This window comes from Sorex fumeus, unplaced genomic scaffold (genome assembly GCF_029834395.1).
Source record: "Sorex fumeus unplaced genomic scaffold, SorFum_2.1 ptg000051l, whole genome shotgun sequence".
Lineage (NCBI taxonomy): Eukaryota > Metazoa > Chordata > Mammalia > Eulipotyphla > Soricidae > Sorex > Sorex fumeus.
In genome coordinates, this window is record NW_026606108.1 from 15153595 (window position 1) to 15171054 (window position 17460).

The 17460-nt window shown below is 38.0% G+C and overlaps 1 protein-coding gene across 6 annotated transcripts in view; it reads right to left on the bottom strand.

Moving 5' to 3' along the window:
- Positions 1-17460, bottom strand: part of TCERG1 (transcription elongation regulator 1) — a 54193-nt gene that overhangs the window by 35027 nt on the left and 1706 nt on the right. For all 6 annotated transcript variants that reach the window (XR_008793881.1, XR_008793882.1, XM_056124284.1 and 3 more), the window contains exons 2-5: positions 11722-11947; positions 8841-8993; positions 6812-7265; positions 2238-2480 (exon numbers count right to left, since the gene is read on the bottom strand). Coding sequence is in view for 4 of the 6 variants with exons in the window: in XM_056124284.1 (XP_055980259.1) it covers positions 2238-2480; positions 6812-7265; positions 8841-8993; positions 11722-11947 (1076 nt within the window). In the remaining 2 variants the exon portion in view is untranslated. The remainder of the gene's footprint in view (positions 1-2237; positions 2481-6811; positions 7266-8840; positions 8994-11721; positions 11948-17460) is intronic.

A 17460-nucleotide genomic window follows, 5' to 3' on the forward strand; every position in this document is an offset into this window, starting at 1 on the left:
ATGCATTACTGCTAGATCCCATAGAATCTGAGACTCCAAGACAGGGGATCACACCTAAATTCCTCCAATAAACGTTACTTTTACTGCCGAATTGAAGAAGGAAAAAGATCTCAGTGTACATGAAAATCATCTATTTAGAGAAGGAAAAAAGTATGGAGTTTGTTTTGTTTTGTTTTTCCCACAAAAGTACCTAGGGAGAGTTCATTTAAGTGGAAAAATACGAAAATGAATAAGCATTAATGCCAAAAACACCTTAATATAAACCAACAACAGTATTTTCTTTTCTGGGGGAAGGATAGGAAAGACACACTCTGTGCTGCTTAGAGAACAGACATATGCGGTGCCAGAATCAAACACGAGCCAGTGTGTGCAAGGCAATTACCAAGGACTCTACAGTTTTTACCAATTGAAATGAGGCTCAAAGATGATAATGACATGAAAATAGCTACAATAAAAGGACTTTATTTTTCACAAAACTCTACTGTCCATAGAACAGAATTTTGCTACTTAATCTTTCAGCCACTGGTTCTACTAAGCACCTAAAGCAGTGATTCCCAAATTGGGCTATATTGCCCCCAATCCAAGCCTCCACTGGGGTGGGGGACCATTTTGCTTTAAAGAAAGAATGGTTTCAGGGGACTAGGGGTTGGGTGGATAGGTAGGACAAAGAAGCTTAGAAACCACTGCTCTAATACAAGACCCAAGACCAAAGTTCTTTTAGATGACAGTTTTTCAAATACTTGAAAAATGTTATACTATCTTTTGAGTCTTTTCTGAACAATCTTTTCGCTGAGCAATCTTTTCTCAGACCACTCAAAGTCTGGGATCTGATGTGAATACTGTCCTTGACCCTAAGCAAAGACTGCAACTTACTATGAACGTCAACCATCTTCCTTATACCACTTAACCTTATAGAAAAGTTTATAAAAAAGAGGAAAATATTTGGTTGCCAGTCTTTAATTTAGCGAAAGGGCAATCTAGATCAGAAAAAAAAAAATTTCCAGTTTTATTTTTATATTTAAATTACCTGAGGTTCTTAAACATATCCTGGGTGTCACATATTTAATTACCTAACACTATAGCAACAATAAGTAAAGGGTTCCCCCCCCACTCCACTAAAAGAATAAAGCCATTAATTCCTGAGATTTTTAGTATCTTTCCTACTCAGATGTAGTATCTGCAATTGTTTGTTGTTTTCACACTGGTCACAAGGGAAAGGACAATTAGATGAAGAATGATTATCACAATGTGTAAAGAGTCAAAAAAAAAAAATACCTGAATCACAGCTCTGTTTTCAAATCAAAACTAGCTCAGTGGCAATTGATACTGGAATGAATATGAAACTCAGAGACAAAGTCTATATTCCATTTATCTTCGCTTTGTACAAATTAGCCCTGTGCACATGACCGAAGGCAGTGATATTTTTCAATCACATTATTAGGCAAACAGGCCATGAATAAGAATATAAAATGCCTGGTAATAGTTACTGTATTCAAATTAAAATGTCTAGCACCACTATTTAATATTTACAGTAAGACCTTTGCTCTCAATTCCTTCTCTAGTTTTAACAATGTTCCCTAACAATAAAACACATAATTCACCTTAAATTTCTAAATGATGTACATTAAAATTTACTTCTCAATAGTTGTCTGGGAGATATCTGATCTTATCTAGATAAAGTTTTCAGTTATGACTTGCATTTTCTTCCCAACATAAGTCATTAAGAGCACAGTGCTTAGGCTCACATCCCAAATAACCATCAATATTAGTTAGGCAACACAGGAAAATAATTTAATCTACCTGTGTATCTACCTCATAAGATAGTTATGAAAATTAAATACATTATTAGATGAAGTGTTTAGAATTCTGTGCATGGTATGGAGAGCACTCAACATACATTAGCTATAATAACTCGTGACTCTGAACTTCATAGACTCAAGCCCTAAAAATAATGCATTTAGAACACATTTATGAAAAGATTATCATCTTTAATTCATTAAGGTCATTAATCAAAACAAGTGTACCTTTAAATATGGTGCTAACGTTAAGACATGTAAACAACAACAAAAAAGACATTTACCAAAACTGAAGAGAAAATATTGCCGTTAGCCATGAATCTTTCAAAAACATTCCAAACAGGTGAGATTCAAGGCAAATTTCAAATGCAACAGACACATGAGAACAAACTGACAATATGAAAACAGAACTAGTAAAGCTATTACCCTCTATTGGTTTACCTGGAAGAGGAATTGGCATGCCAGGAAGGGGAACGCGAAATGGAGGTACCATTACTGGTGGAAAAGCTGGTATTGCTGCTGCTGGCTGAGGTACTGAGTGAGGAACAGCAGGAGGTAACGTCTGGGGGTGTGGCTGGGGAACGGTTTGCACAGGTGTGGCTGTAGGAGCAGGAGCTGAAACACTAACTGTAGGCGTGGCAACTGAAACAGCAGAACTTGGGGTCTGATCTTGTGTTGTGGGTGCTGATAAAAGATAAAACAAAAATATGTATCACTCCTTCATAAACCATTTACTACATTCATTCATTATTCACTCATTCAGTATTCAAGATCCCATTCCATGCACTGCAAGAAATTTGTAAAAAAAAAAAAAATCTGTCTTCAAGTCACTTGAAAATAGTTAAATGAAAACAAAAATTAAAATACAGAGTGAAATGGGATAAATGGATGGATTATATATATATGTATATATACATACATACATACATACATATATAAAGATCCAAGGACCATTTCTATCTGTGGAAGGGTACATGAAATTTTATTACGGAGGTCTGTGATAGACCCTGATATATCAAGATCCAAGGACCATTTCTATCTGTGGAAGGGTACATGAAATTTTATTACGCAGGTCTGTGATAGACCCTGAAAGAGTAGGATTTCAATAAGAAAAGTAAAATGAGAGAAAGTAAATAAATGGTAAGAAAAGTAAGTAAAAACCGAGTAAAGGACACTAAGAAATTGTTTACAAAAAAGGACAAGCTAGTACAAGACTAGCCATACAACATAAAACCAGCGATGCTGGAATGATAGGTTAGAGACATGCTAAGGATGCCTCGGACAAATGGCTAAGGCGTCTAAACTGGAATAGAGTAAGGAAAGAAATAATGTAAATAGAAAGATATGATCTAAAGAAAGCACACCAGAATGTATTGACTTGTTACTTCTATGTGTGCCTTTCACTTATTCATTAATTTGAATTTCACTTATGCTTCATTAATTTGAATTTTTTGAAAAATGAATTCATACGCTATTTTCGTTATTTTGTGAATGTAAGAGGTGTATAAGGCATCTGAGTCACTGTCTATGAGTAATAACCAGTGTTCATCTGATGAATTAATCTGGCAGATAAATAGAAAAAAACAGGTAGAAAAATCAATTTCCACATAATTGAAATTGTCTAAGCAAAGAGGAACAAAGAGAAAAAGTTAAGCAAACAACTGACTGCCTGGATATGAACAAATGGAACTCAAAAACAACTTAGATTTTTCCATAGTTGTTAAAAAAACAAAAGTTGAAAAAAAAATCTCATGTTTCCAATGTGAGAGGCAAGGAGAATGTGTATGTCAGGATAATTTGGTTCTATTACTTTATTATTTTGTTGCTGTTGTGATGCCAGGAATCAAACCCAGGGCCTAACAACATAAGACATCTACAACTGAGCTACATCTCCAGACCTGATACATTATTTTTAGATGCCAAAAGTAAAACATTTCATCCCTACTAATCACATTTAAAATCAAATTATGACCCCAAAACATAAAAAAATTAAAATCTGCATCTCAGTTCTGAAATATTTTTGTATTTTACTCATAACCCATCTAATTCCAAAACAAAATTCATCTTCTTAATTCGTTGGTAACAAATATTTCATCTTTTTTGTGATGTAAAAAAAAGTATTAGATTACAATTATTTCATCAAAGTAAAAGAAATAAAACTGTATTCCCAATTTGTGTGCAAATTTCATTCTAAAAAAAAAAGTACATTCATTAATACAAAGTACCAAATAATTCAACTGGTAACAAAAAATGTCAGTTATCTTTTTTTTCAGCTCCTAATAATGAAACTCACTTAGGCTGGGAAGATGTGAGCAATTTCATACTTGTTAATGAGGGACTCACCTTGGCTAAATAGACAGCAGGGCCAAACAAGTATCTTCAGGGGCCCAGGAATGAATTGTTGGTCTAGCATAGACCTAGCCTTAAGGTACAGTATCATATTAATATAGTTTTATAACAGTTTGAAAAATACAAATTACATGCAACATTTGCCCAGTCCCATACATATACCATTATTAGCATTTGTAATCTATTATCATGGCTGAAAGTCTATCTAGTTATTCTTCCCAACTGCCCTGTGAAGTAGGATTTTTTTTTTTAATCATTTCTCGCAAACTTGCTCAGGATAAAATGAGTTTATGCACAGCTAGGACTGAAATATAAGTTCCTTAATGTTTGGTCCCATTTACCCACAGAACTAGACTGTAGTAGTCCATAGTTACATTTTTTAAAAAATAGTTTGGTAATAATATAGTTATTAAATTATGTTACAAAGTATTATAAGAAAATAAATCATAAAGGCATAAATTTCAAGTGAAAAGGAACATCAATGTAATAGGCAAAACCATCCATTCAATTCATTTCTCTTGTGGCACAGGGCTTTCTGAATTTGATTGGGTATGGGTCATAAATCATGAGAAGAACAGGATAAAGGTAACAGGTAATAAAAGAATAAAATGCATAACTAAGAGAATGATAGAACTTTAGAGAATGTAAATTTCTAACTCCATTTGCTAAAATAACTTGTAAACACTAAACCCAAAAATACTAATGTAGTCTACTACCTTCACTAAAAAAAAGGCTAACTGTAACAGATGAAGTAATATTAATAAGAGTACAATATGACACCATTTCATAACACTGAATCAAGTGAAATAGTTAGGAATACCAGAAAGACAACATCAAAACTGATGTTTAAAGTAATAAAAAGATCATGATTTTGCTGTCTATTCTTAGAATAAAGGGTTCCAGATCATTCTGAAGAACTGCAAAATATGACAGGCAGGATTTCTTAATAGAGTAATTGATAATCATAAAATAGCCATAAGCTACTGCCAGACCATTATGACATCAAAATAGGTAGTTAAAAATATTTAGCTATCCACCTTAAGACAAAAACAAAAATGCACTACTTCTTCCCTCTTTATGAAGGCAAATAATAAAATAGAAACAACATAGAGCCTCCACAGAGAAATCATCTACTGTTTTGATTACTTTCATTACTACACAGGAAGCCCATTAAAAAAAAAGCCATTTTCTGTCCTGCAACAGTTTTAGAAACACTACCATATAAAAAGGCAAAGAACCTACATTCAACTAATAGTAACACTATAGACTTCCTTATCAAAATTCACCTTCCAGCTGCAAAAGACTTGTAAAACTACAAAAGACTTATTTATACTGATTAAGTGCATTTCTCCACCAAAGGGGGGAAAAAAGAAACTATCTCCCTATTACAGTAAATTTACCTTACTTCTTCAGAAGCTTCTTGTAAGAATAAAACCAAACCTACTATTAGTATTACAGCCTTCAATTTCTGTCGCATGCATATTTCTTAGAGTACTATACATTAATATATTCCTGAAGCTACAGAAGGAAGGGGAGATGCATGCCTATTTAAAAAAATTTTCCCCCTTATTTTCCAGGTAACAAAACCATCTCATTTAAAATCATCCTATAAGGAAAACTTTATGCCAGTAATCATTAATCATCATTTAAGAAAATGATTATTCAAGTATTTTAGGACTCAAGCTCAATAAATGGCAATGCATACATATAAAAATGAAAAAGCTAAGAGCAGTGCTTTAAGTATTAATAACTTTTTAAGCAAATAAAGAGATTCTTCTGCTTATCCTTGAAACCTTCACTGTATCTCATTATTTAGGAAAGATCTAATCTTTGGGCCTTCCTGAGTTTACTTATACTAGAAAATTCTATTACCTTTCTGAGTACTTCTACCAACTCATTTCACCTACCTACTTCCCATTCCCACCTAAGTAACATTACTGAAAATTTCTTAAGAATTTTTCTCATTTCAACACTACCCAAAATTAGCACCAGAAAATCTTCCAGAATACTCCACTTATACAGGTCCCTAAAGTCTGTCTGAGCCAGTTGTCTGGCTCATAAAGTTCTTTACAACTTGACCAAACTACAAACGCTCTCACCTAGGAAATGTTCCCTAACAACTTCATAAACTACACTTATCCTCATTTTTTGATCTTAGTTCATGCTGTTCCTCATATCTGAAAGACCAACCATTCCTTACATATGAACCTATTCAAATATCTTATATTCTTCAATATCAACCTTAATATCCATGTAGTCTGCCTATCTGTTTCCCTATTTCTTGCTTACACCTTTAATTTTTGCTGTATAAATTTTTGCACACTATTCTCTAATCGTTTCACATATATTCCTCTTGCCTCCTCAGAATGTATGAAAGTCTGTAGTTGTGATTTCAGTATAAGAGTCAAGAACCCCACGGCATAGTTACTACTAGCCAAGCTGGCTAACTCTGCACTTCCCCATTTTAGCTGTGTAACGAGGAACAGGCAAACCTCTTCCACAAGCGTAAATGTCTGTTCTTTAACTCAAACTTCAGTCAAAATATATCTTAAATAACATCCGGGAGAGTATCAGAAGTAAAAGGGTCATTTTGGAATGTATTCCCTACCTACTATCCATTTCTGTAGCCCCTTCCTATACGAAAGCACATGCTGACTGCTACTCACTTGATACTGTCTGCGAAACCGAAGAGGCGGTTGTTGTGGTAGAAGTGGTGGAAGATGGGGTGGATGATGATGTTGAAGTGGATACTGCAGGTGCTGGGCTACTGGTCGTAGGGGTGGAAGCTCCTACTGCTTGTGCTTGCACTTGTACTTGCGCTTGCGCCTGGGCCTGGGCCTGGGCCTGTGCTTGCGCCTGAGCCTGAGCCTGTGCTTGCGCCTGAGCCTGGGCCTGGGCTTGGGCCTGGGCCTGGGCCTGGGCTTGGGCTTGAGCCTGGGCCTGGGCCTGGGCCTGGGCTTGGGCTTGCGCCTGGGCCTGGGCCTGAGCCTGGGCCTGGGCCTGGGCCTGCACCTGTGCCTGGGCTGCAAGCATAGGTGTGAGTTCTGACTGCTGAATAACCTTAACTCCATCTGGCTTGGTCCATGCCGATTCACGTGTCCGCGCATTGTAATAATAAACCTGGAGAGAAGTAAAATCACTGGTATCATAGAACCTGTTAACTGTTTTTTAAAAAATTATAGTGTAACCACATTTTGTTTTGAAAGGTACAAAAGCAGCAAAGAGAAAGTGTATCAAAACCGATTTTTTATGCATTAAAGATTTATGGGTAATTCCCCCCTCCTTTCTTCCCTATTCATAAATTTTCTGCAATGAGTAGGATGTATGTACTTGGTTTGGGGGTCACACCTAGCGGTGCTCAGGGCCTTTTTCCTGGTTCTGTATTTAGGGATCACTTCTGACAGGGCTAGGAGGACGATATGGGGTGCTAAGGATCAGACTTGGGTCTGCCATGTGCAAGGTATGCACCTCACCCACTGTACTACTGCTCCAGTTCCACACACTACACTTTTAACACACAAAGGAAACTCAAAGGCACAATTTTGTGCAGAAAATTAAGATACCAGGTCTAAGACTGCAAGGTTTAGAGAGTCCCCCTAACAAAGTTCCCATTACCTGGCATCTGGGAATTTGACTGCCACCACTTCCTAAGGAGTAAGAGGGGGCTTTCTTGACCAAACTATGCACACAATGCAATTGAGGCTAAATACCTGCTTTCCTTTGAGGAGTTTGGAATGCTGCACGCTAAGGTAGAAGATGCCACAGCAGTGACTAGCCCGCAAAAACCTTTCCTAAAGTACTTACCCACTGTGTGTGCTGACCCAAGTTTCACTATTCTATTTCTTTTTTGGTTGGGACACACACACACTCACACACACACACACACACACACACACACACACCCCTGACAGTGCTCAAGAATAACTCCTGGCTCTGCACTGAGAAATTATTTCTGGCAGTGGTTGGGGTACCATAGAGGCTGCTAGGAATTGAATCAGGTCAGCCATTTGCACCTCTAAGTACCTTACCCACTGTACTCTCTCCACTCCCAAGTCAGTCTCAGTCTCTCTCAGTCTCTCTCTCTCTTTCTCTCTGTCTTTTTGGGTCACACCCAGTGATGCTCTAGGGCTACCTCTGGCTCTAGATAGGGAGACCATATGGGATGCTAGGATCGAACCCCAGTTGGCCACAGGCAAGACAAATGTATTCCCCGCTATACTATCACTGCGGCCCAAGCCTCACTTTTTATTTTATTTTTTAAAGATTTTATTATTGAATCACTGTGAGATAGACCCTTACAAAGCTGTTCATAATTAGGTTTCAGTCACACAGTATTCCAACACCCATCCCTCCACCAGTGTACATTTCCCAGCATCACTATCTCCAGAATCCCTCCCATCACCACCCACCCCACCCCCCGACAAGTCTCACTTTTAATGGGCAAGCATAGTACCATAATTTCAATCTATCAGAAACTTACACCACCCCCACCCCACAATTCTCAGTCTTAATGGGCAAGTATACTGCCACAATTTCAATCTACCAGAACTTTTTTTCTTTTAAACAAACTTGTTTCTGGTGATGGAAACCAAGACTACACATGTGAGATATGCACAAAGCAATATTCTCAGCTCTCAGAAACTTTATTCTTTTGTCATCAAAGAAGTAAGACCCTTAGAATCTTTTCTCATTTACCTTTCCATCAGGTGTTTTATTTTCCACCCAGATCTCCTCAGTAGGAGGAAGTGCTGGAGTACCAGGAGCAGTCACAGGAGGCATTCCAGGAGGAAACATCATCCCCGGAGGCGGCGGCATGGTTCCCATGGGTGGGGGCATGAAAGGCGGTCTCTGTGAATTTACAACAAGTGTAAGGGGCATGTGCATTTATTTACCTTCCCCCCCAAAACTATAAACTAAATTCCAAATTTCTGTAAGGGAAATAAGTTTGACATGATATTCAAATGCATTCACCTAGGTTATATAATTAATACTTCTCTGTAACATAAAAATGATTTCTAAATGGACAAAAAGTTAACAATACTGAGTCACGTGGATTATAGCAATATAAATTAATATTGCTTACTCACTATACATTTGATTTCTAGGCACCGGACCACTTTAAAAAAAAATGATTTTTGCACCCCATTTAACACCAGACACACCAAAGCATCCACCATTCATTCACAAAAGGAAATAACCAATAAAAAGAAACACTATTTTATAAATAACAGCAATAACTAAAAACTTACCTAAACTAGTATTTTTCAGTGAGGAAAATACTCATTTTCAGTTTTTCTAATAATAGTACAGCTCAAAGAACATCAATTTCATACAAAAGATACAGTAAACAAAATGCTTTTGTCTTATTTTGTGGCCGCAACTTATTCCTGGTTCTGCACTCAGAGACCACTCCACTCCTGGCTGGCTTGGGGGACTATAAGGAGTGCTGGGGTCAAATTGGTCAGCTGTGTACAAGGCACGTGTCCTACCCGCTGAACTATCACTCTTGCCCCTAAACTATTAATTTTTAAGTCAATATGCACATATTATAATTTAAAAAACATGTTCCCCTGGAGCTACTATTGATTCAATCCTACTTCTGATAGTTCATTCACTATCACTCTTCAACAATACTGACACAGGTGCAACGGAGATGGCTCAAAGCACTGAGCGCATGCTTTGCATACAGGAGCCCTGAGTTAGATTCCTCAACACAAGGTCCCCTGTTGGGAGTGGCCCCAAGCAGTGCTGGGTAGCCCAGAATGAGGAAACAAAAAGATTACTGACACAAAACAGCAATAGTCACTGTATATTAGCCAAATATTAAATAGAAAGTAGGGGGGCTGGAGAGATAGCACAGCGGGTAGGGCGTTTGCCTTGCACGCGGCCGACCCAGGTTCGATTCCCAGGATCCCATATGGTACCCTGAGCACCACCAGGAGTAACTCCTGAGTGTAGAGTCAGGAATAACCCCTGTGCATCGCCGGGTGTGACCCAAAAAGCAAAAAAAAAAGTAGGAACCATTTAAGTTTTCTTCTATAATCTTAGTTAGTAATCACTGTCACTGTCCTCCCGTTGTTCATCGATTTGCTTGAGCGGGCCCAGTAACATTGTGAGACTTATTGTTACTGTGTTTGGCATATCGAACACGTCACAGGTAACTTGGGCTTTGCCGAGCGGGCGAGATACTCTCGGTAGCTTGTCAGGCTCTCGGAGAGTGGTGGAGGAATCGAACTCGGGTCGGCCATGCTGGCCGCTTGCAAAGCAAACACCCCACTGCTATGCTATCACTCCAGCCCATCTTAGTAATATTAGAACTCAATTACCCAAAGCACCTTAATCTGGATAATGGAATTGATACTATACTAACTATAATAAACTACACTTCATACTCATAAAACTTTCTTTTCAAGTAATCCAATTTTTCTGGATTCAGTTTAGTGTCTTTCAAGTATTAGCACACAGATTCACTGCTATAAAATACCCACCCCAACTATCTCATGCAACATTAGCTAGGTATCACTCGAATTTGATGTATAACTATACAATTGTTATTACAGAAGTATAACTATACAATAACCCTTCAAGACCAAGAAAATTAGCACAACATTGGAAATGTCCCATTACAATATCCAATATCCTTGCCATTAGTGGGTTCATTACATTTTCAACATATTGTACAAGTAGATATTTTCACCATATTGTACAACTCTCTAAGGTTAAGAACAAATTCACATTTAACAATTATACTCAAGTCAGCTGAAAGTCTATCTCTTATTTTAACTTTGAAGAAAACAGAAAATTACTCAATAACTTGCTTTTGGAGAAGAGCTATTTGCTAGTAGAAGGCAACAAAATTATTCAGCTTAGTATTAAAATGTTACGTCTCTTCCACAGATTCAATATATGCACCATTACCTTTTCCTAGTTTTACTAAGTTCATTCTTGAACATCTAACAGAAAGGAGGTAACACTATTTTAGTTGTACAGGTGAGATAAACTATGAAAACACAGATATTCAAACAACAACAAAAAAAATGGTTCAATCTCAAAAGTTAGCACTAAGAATGAAACACTCCAAGTCTCCTTTCCCATAGTGTTTATATATACTCAAGAGGCTTATCTGCCTCAGGCAGAAAAATACCAAAAGATTTTTATCTGAAGAATTCACATAATTTCTAAAATTTATCTTTGGTGCCCTACTCTCTATACAATCTCTCTAGTCCCATATATGTATAATTTTCTATCACAACCTAAATTTCCATTCTGAACTTCTTTTTTTTTTCTTGCTTTCTTTGGGGTCACACCCAGCAATGCTCAGGGGTTACTCCTAGCTCTGCACTCAGAAATTACTCCTGGCAGTGCTTGGGGGACCATATGGGATGCTGGGAATCGAACCAGGGTCGGCCACATGCAAGGCAAACGCCCTACCTGCTACCACTGCATTTGAAGCAATACATTAATGTTTGCTCGTCAGTTGCTATTTTCCTATAAATAGCAATGAGGAACATGTTTTTAAAGCAAAACTCAAACAATATTGACAATGACAAAGAAAAGCAACCTCTACATTCTTTACCTGGAGGTGTGGAGGACCCATAGGCGGAGGAATTCCTCCTGGTGGAGGCATTGGAGGCATATTAGGATCAAAAGGAGGACGTCCAAAAGGGGGCCGTGGCGGTGGAGGAGGGCCTCTCATCATACCAAAAGGTGGAGGAGGTCGCATGAGAGGCGGTGGGCCTCGCATCACTGCATTTGGAGGGGGAGCCGGGCCTCGGAACCTCAAGGCCTGCTGCTGAGCCATCCTGTGCAGGAAAGCAATGAAACAATTTTTCTTTCTCAAAATTACAAAAACACAATTACTGATTTCTAAAATACATGGCACTGAAAAGGTACCTTAGGAGCAAGCAAACCTGGAGAGTTTCTCTGCAATCATCTCCTTTTAAAAGTGCATCAGTAAGAAAATCAAAGGACACTAAATCTGGGATGAAATCTGAATGAGAGGAGACATTTGTCTGACCTTATACTGGCTTCCCACAAGCTGCCAACAGTTGCAAGGGAGGATGAGAAAAACACTATTTAATAGGGTAAGTGGGCAGCAGCACTTTGGCCATGTGCTAATATCATCTAAAATTAGAAATATTTGAAGAGGACAGATGAACATCATATGACAAAACAATTATCACCTATTTCAAACTTGATCAAATAATGGGCTGGAGCGACAGCACAGCGGGTAGGGCGTTCGCCTTACACGCAGCCAACATGGCCGACCCGAGTTCGATTCCTCCGCCCCTCTCGGAGAGCCCGGCAAGCTACCGAGAGTATTCGATATGCCAGACACAGTAACAACAAAGTCTCCAATGGAGACGTTACTGGGCCCGCTCGAGCAAATCGACGATCAACGGGAGGGCCTTTATTCTTATTCTTATTCATTACACAAACACAAAATGTAAAAATGTTCAATTAAGGGGGGGAACCAGGGTTGTATTCTTCAGAAATGCTGAAAACTCATAAAAAATAAAGGAGAGCTACAAAAATATTTTACAGCAGCAAGATATTACACTGCAATAGCCCCCTTTCAGCCACAAATTCTCTTTCCAATTTGAGCTACCCAGTAAAATGCAGTCAGAAAATAGTTATTTTCAAAGAGAAAGCACACTCCCTTCATTTTGGTATTTTTTTAATTGCCTACTTTATCACTGGTTTATCACTGGCAACTGTGCCTAGTTTACCAATATCATAGGTATGTATATGTAAAGAAAAAAATAGGGACCAGTACTATCCATGGTGGTTACTGGTGGTCTTGGTAGGTATTCCTAGCAGATACTGGGGACTACTAAACTAACCCTAGACTGTATCCTTTAATAAAGGGATGCAATGTCATAAAGCTTTAAATAAACTGAAATTTTATCTCTATACTGCACTTGTTCCCACCCTTCAATCTAACACCTTCCGCCACTTTTTTTGCCACTTTTTACTTTCTTATATTAGTTTTAGATAAGAAGCTTACAACAGTGGTAAAGTTTATGACTGATGTAATTACCACAATTTATCAATATCAAACTGCCCAAGACCCTCAACCAGTCTTCATGCTACTTCTAAGCCCTTTCACACAACAACCACCCCCCCCACACACACACACACTTTTCGTAATTGTAGTTTTGTAAACTAAGGCCAAGGCCTGTCATCCTTCAACATTGCACCCTCCCTTACTATGCTCCTCACGATACGATAAATGAGATCATTCTGTGTGAGCCTTTCTCCCTCTAATTTATTTCACTTAACGTGATACCATCTAGCTTCATTCAAGTTGCAGGGAACTGCATAACTGCATTTTTTAACAGCTGCACAGTATTCTATCGTGTATATACACCACAACTTCTTTACCCATTCATCTGTCACCAGGTATTTGGCTGTTTTTATGTGCCAGGCACTGTACTAAGCACTGCAATGAACATACGTGTACATTATCTTTTTGAATTAATGTTTGTGTGTTTGGGGCATAAATGCCAAGAAGTAGAATCACTAGTTATATGACAGCTCTATGCTTACTTAAAAAAAAAAAAAAAAAGAATCTCCATTCTATTTTCCATAGGAACTGAGCAAGACAACTACGGAGTGTCAGCAGTGAATGAAGTTAAACACTCTCCTTTTCTTTCCCCTGAGCATAAAAATAGGTAAATAAAGTAACGTAATTTGATATATTAACTACTCATCTCCTCTCAGTGATTTTCTAAAAAGGTCCCTTCTCTTAAAATTGGCTATTATGTATCCAACAACACTGCTCTAAGCTTTTTTTAAAACATGTTTAACATAACAACCGCAAGAGATATTACCAATCTCATTTTTCCAGATGAGGACACTGAGGCATACAAATGGCAAATTTACCAAGGCAAAGAACCAGTTCAGGAACACCGACAGGGCTCAAATACAGGATAAGGGATTCTAAATGTTACATGATGGGTCTATGAAGAATCCTGCTCACCCCAACAAAGTTAGGTGGGCACACAGAAGGATTAACAGATATTTGCTGAACCAATAAAAAAGTAGGTGATACTGTAAGTAAGTTTACAAGTAAGTTATGCAGACTTACAAAAATTGATAGAACTCCGCATAGGTACTATCCACCTATCACAGTATTCCTAACAGCTACTATAAATCTTTCCATTATAAATAAAGCTTATGTTTCTGTGTCCAGAAGAGTAACAACTGTGTTCCTTCTGTACAGTTACAAACACTAAGTTTATAAAAACATACTGGATCTATGATGCCAAGTATAATTAGCCAAACCAGGAAAAGATCTTACACTTGAAATTATAATGTATTTGAGTTAGAGACTGTTTTTTAAAAAGCGGTTGGGGGTCTGCTTTCACTCAGATACCATCATTTTCAAATGGTGCTCATTTATTTCCAAGGACATGGGCCACTCTTACTGAAGGAATGTCTTGACCTTAAGGGCAGAAAGAGTTAACCATCAAGCAGAGAGATCTGCTTCTGTCTTGAGTTAATAATATACCTTAACTTTGCATTTCCAGAGTCTACCTCTCCTTTTTCAAAAAACTGCAGAATTTCTATCTCTAGAATTTCATACTTTCTAGTTATAGGCTGGTGTTACGTGTTCATAGACTCTAGGAGCACCAAAAGTCAAATCTGGGCTTTCTGCCTTTCGTCCTCAGACTAGTTACATAATCCCAGTGCCTGAATTTTCTCAAATATAAATGAGCAGTAGAACAGAAAAAAACCTATCTCACATTTCTGATCACCCAGAAAATCCCTGTGAAACATCTAAAACCACCTAGTACACAATAACCACTAACATCACTGCTTTTGCTCCCACCACAAATTCCAACATTTGACCCATAAAATGTATTATTGTTATCAATTTCCGCTGATGGCTCTAAAAATCTGCCACTGAAATGGTGACAAATTTCCCATATTTCCATTAAGAATCTAAAACTGCCATTTTCTGGTATCAGATATATGTGTACTACATATGCTATAAACTCTTGATATCTGCTGTCTCATCACAACAAACTTAGCAAAACCTGCAGCAAGAATCAAATGAGCTAATAAAGGACTTGGAACAGCGCCTAGCACGTAAGTACTATTATTACTGTTTGCTGTAACATTAGTATAGCAATAGTATTGAAAAGTGTTTAGTGTCATTCCTATTAATAATGATAGCCATCATAACTATAATTATTATCAGACCTGTATGTCTGGCCCTTGTTGACCTTGGTACAGACGCAAGACTTTAAATTCATTATTTTGAAGTTTCCGAACCAGAAGTTTGTTACCTCTGCCTGCCACATTCTTCGCCAAATCTTTACATTTATGGCTCCATCAATGAGCTGAGTCAGCCTCAACTCAAATGTCTTTGCAAACTCATTCATTTCCACTCCCCACAACCTCTCCCAATCCCTCTGACTCATTACCCTATTTGATAAATGCTAAAGAAATCTTTCGCTTTTTTACACCTTGTTTTATAGTTCCCCATTAATACATATTTTCCCCTTCATATAGTGCTGCATGCCTGTGCACAGGATGGCAGCAGCTCAAATATTATGACTTTAATGATAGTGAACACTGGTAACTTCTACATACAAGGTACAATTATACATAAACCCCATTTATTATTTTTTTGGTTTGTTTTGGGCCTATGCTCAGGGTTTGCTCCTGGCAATGAAGGAGGGACCATATGGGATGCCAGGGATTGACCAGGATTGACCAGGGTTGCCATGTGCAAGGCAAGCACCCTACCAATTGTACTATCACTGGCCCTGTGCTATCTTTATTATTTATTCATTTGACTTTTTTTTTCAGTTTGGGGGGTCACACTCAGTGGTCTGAGGCTACTCCAGGGATTGAACCTGGGTATTTCACATGCAAAGCCTGTGTGCAGTCTGCTGAGCTAACTCTCCAGGCCAGCACTACTTTAGTTCTTACAACCCAACAAAGACTGGCACTACTTTTACAATGATACTGAAAAATTAATACTTTTAGGCTGCTACTACTCAATGTTAGCATCAGTGTACTCTTATTCCCATTTTAGAGAAGAAAACCATGACTGCCAATTACCTTGTCACAAGGCAAAGTATTAGTAAGTCAAAATGAGGTCCTGAATAAAAAAAGTCTAAAGGTCTATAAAAATGACTCTAAAAATTATCAAAATGAAGCTTAAACATAAAGGAATGAGTGGTGCACTGAATCTCTAAATACATTTTTGTCTATTATTGGTTATTTGTATTTCTACCACTTGCAGGCTTTTTGAAACACAAGCACTTTAGTTTGGTGGTGCGAACAGTAACCGTATGACCAAGTATAAACATTAATATTTGAAAAATCACATTACCTCAATAATATCAATCAATCATGTAACTGTAGGGGGAAAAGGAAAGTAAAAGTCTACTTGACTGAACAGGAATCTTTAAAAAAAAAAAAAACGAGAGGACAACCTACTTTGCTAGCACTCGAGTACTCCATCCAGATATGCTTTAGTTCAAAGTTGAAGATTTGAAGATTAATGGGAGAGGCAGAACTGTGAGGGTGCTGGGGACAAAGAGACAGAGCAGAGCAGGCAGAAGTACTTGAGTACTTGCCTTGCATGAAGCCTACCTGGGTTCGATCTCCAGAGCCCTATCTGAACTTCAAGGCCCCACAGGGAGTGATTCCTGAGCACAGAGCCAGGAGTAAGTTCTGAGCACTGCCGGTATGGCTCCCAAATCAAGAAATAAAACGTGATGGTGCTACTGATATATATGGGAAGCAAGTTACAGAGTCAATTGAGAGTGAGGGAATCTAAGTTTTAACCCAGATCTTGTCAACTACAAGGGCATTTGTAGCAGTCATCTCACACTTGGAGACTTCCTCATTTGACATAGTTTAGAATTTAGAGCAATCTTAATCTGCATGGAAGACTCCTTGCAAACAAAGGTTTGACTGTTGACTCAAGCTCCACTGCCATACAGTCTAGGGACTGTCATACAGCATACATTCAACAAATGTGAGTCTCTTAAGTGAACCGCCTCTGTCCCCAATATTCACTACTTTATTTACCAGACACTGTAACATGAAATACACTCAAAATATCAAAAGGTCGCGATTTCTCCCATCCAAGGGATCACTATGTTTTCAGCCAATTTCAGTCATGCTAAATAAAGGTATACACAATATGCTCCAGAAGCAAACCTCCAAACCAAACATAAAATATTTGCAACAGAATACCGAACTTTAAGAGCCATCCAACTCAGTTTTACATCAATGTCTAGGCCTTCTGTTCACAACAACAACAACAAAAAACCCACAAACCTCTCTCCAG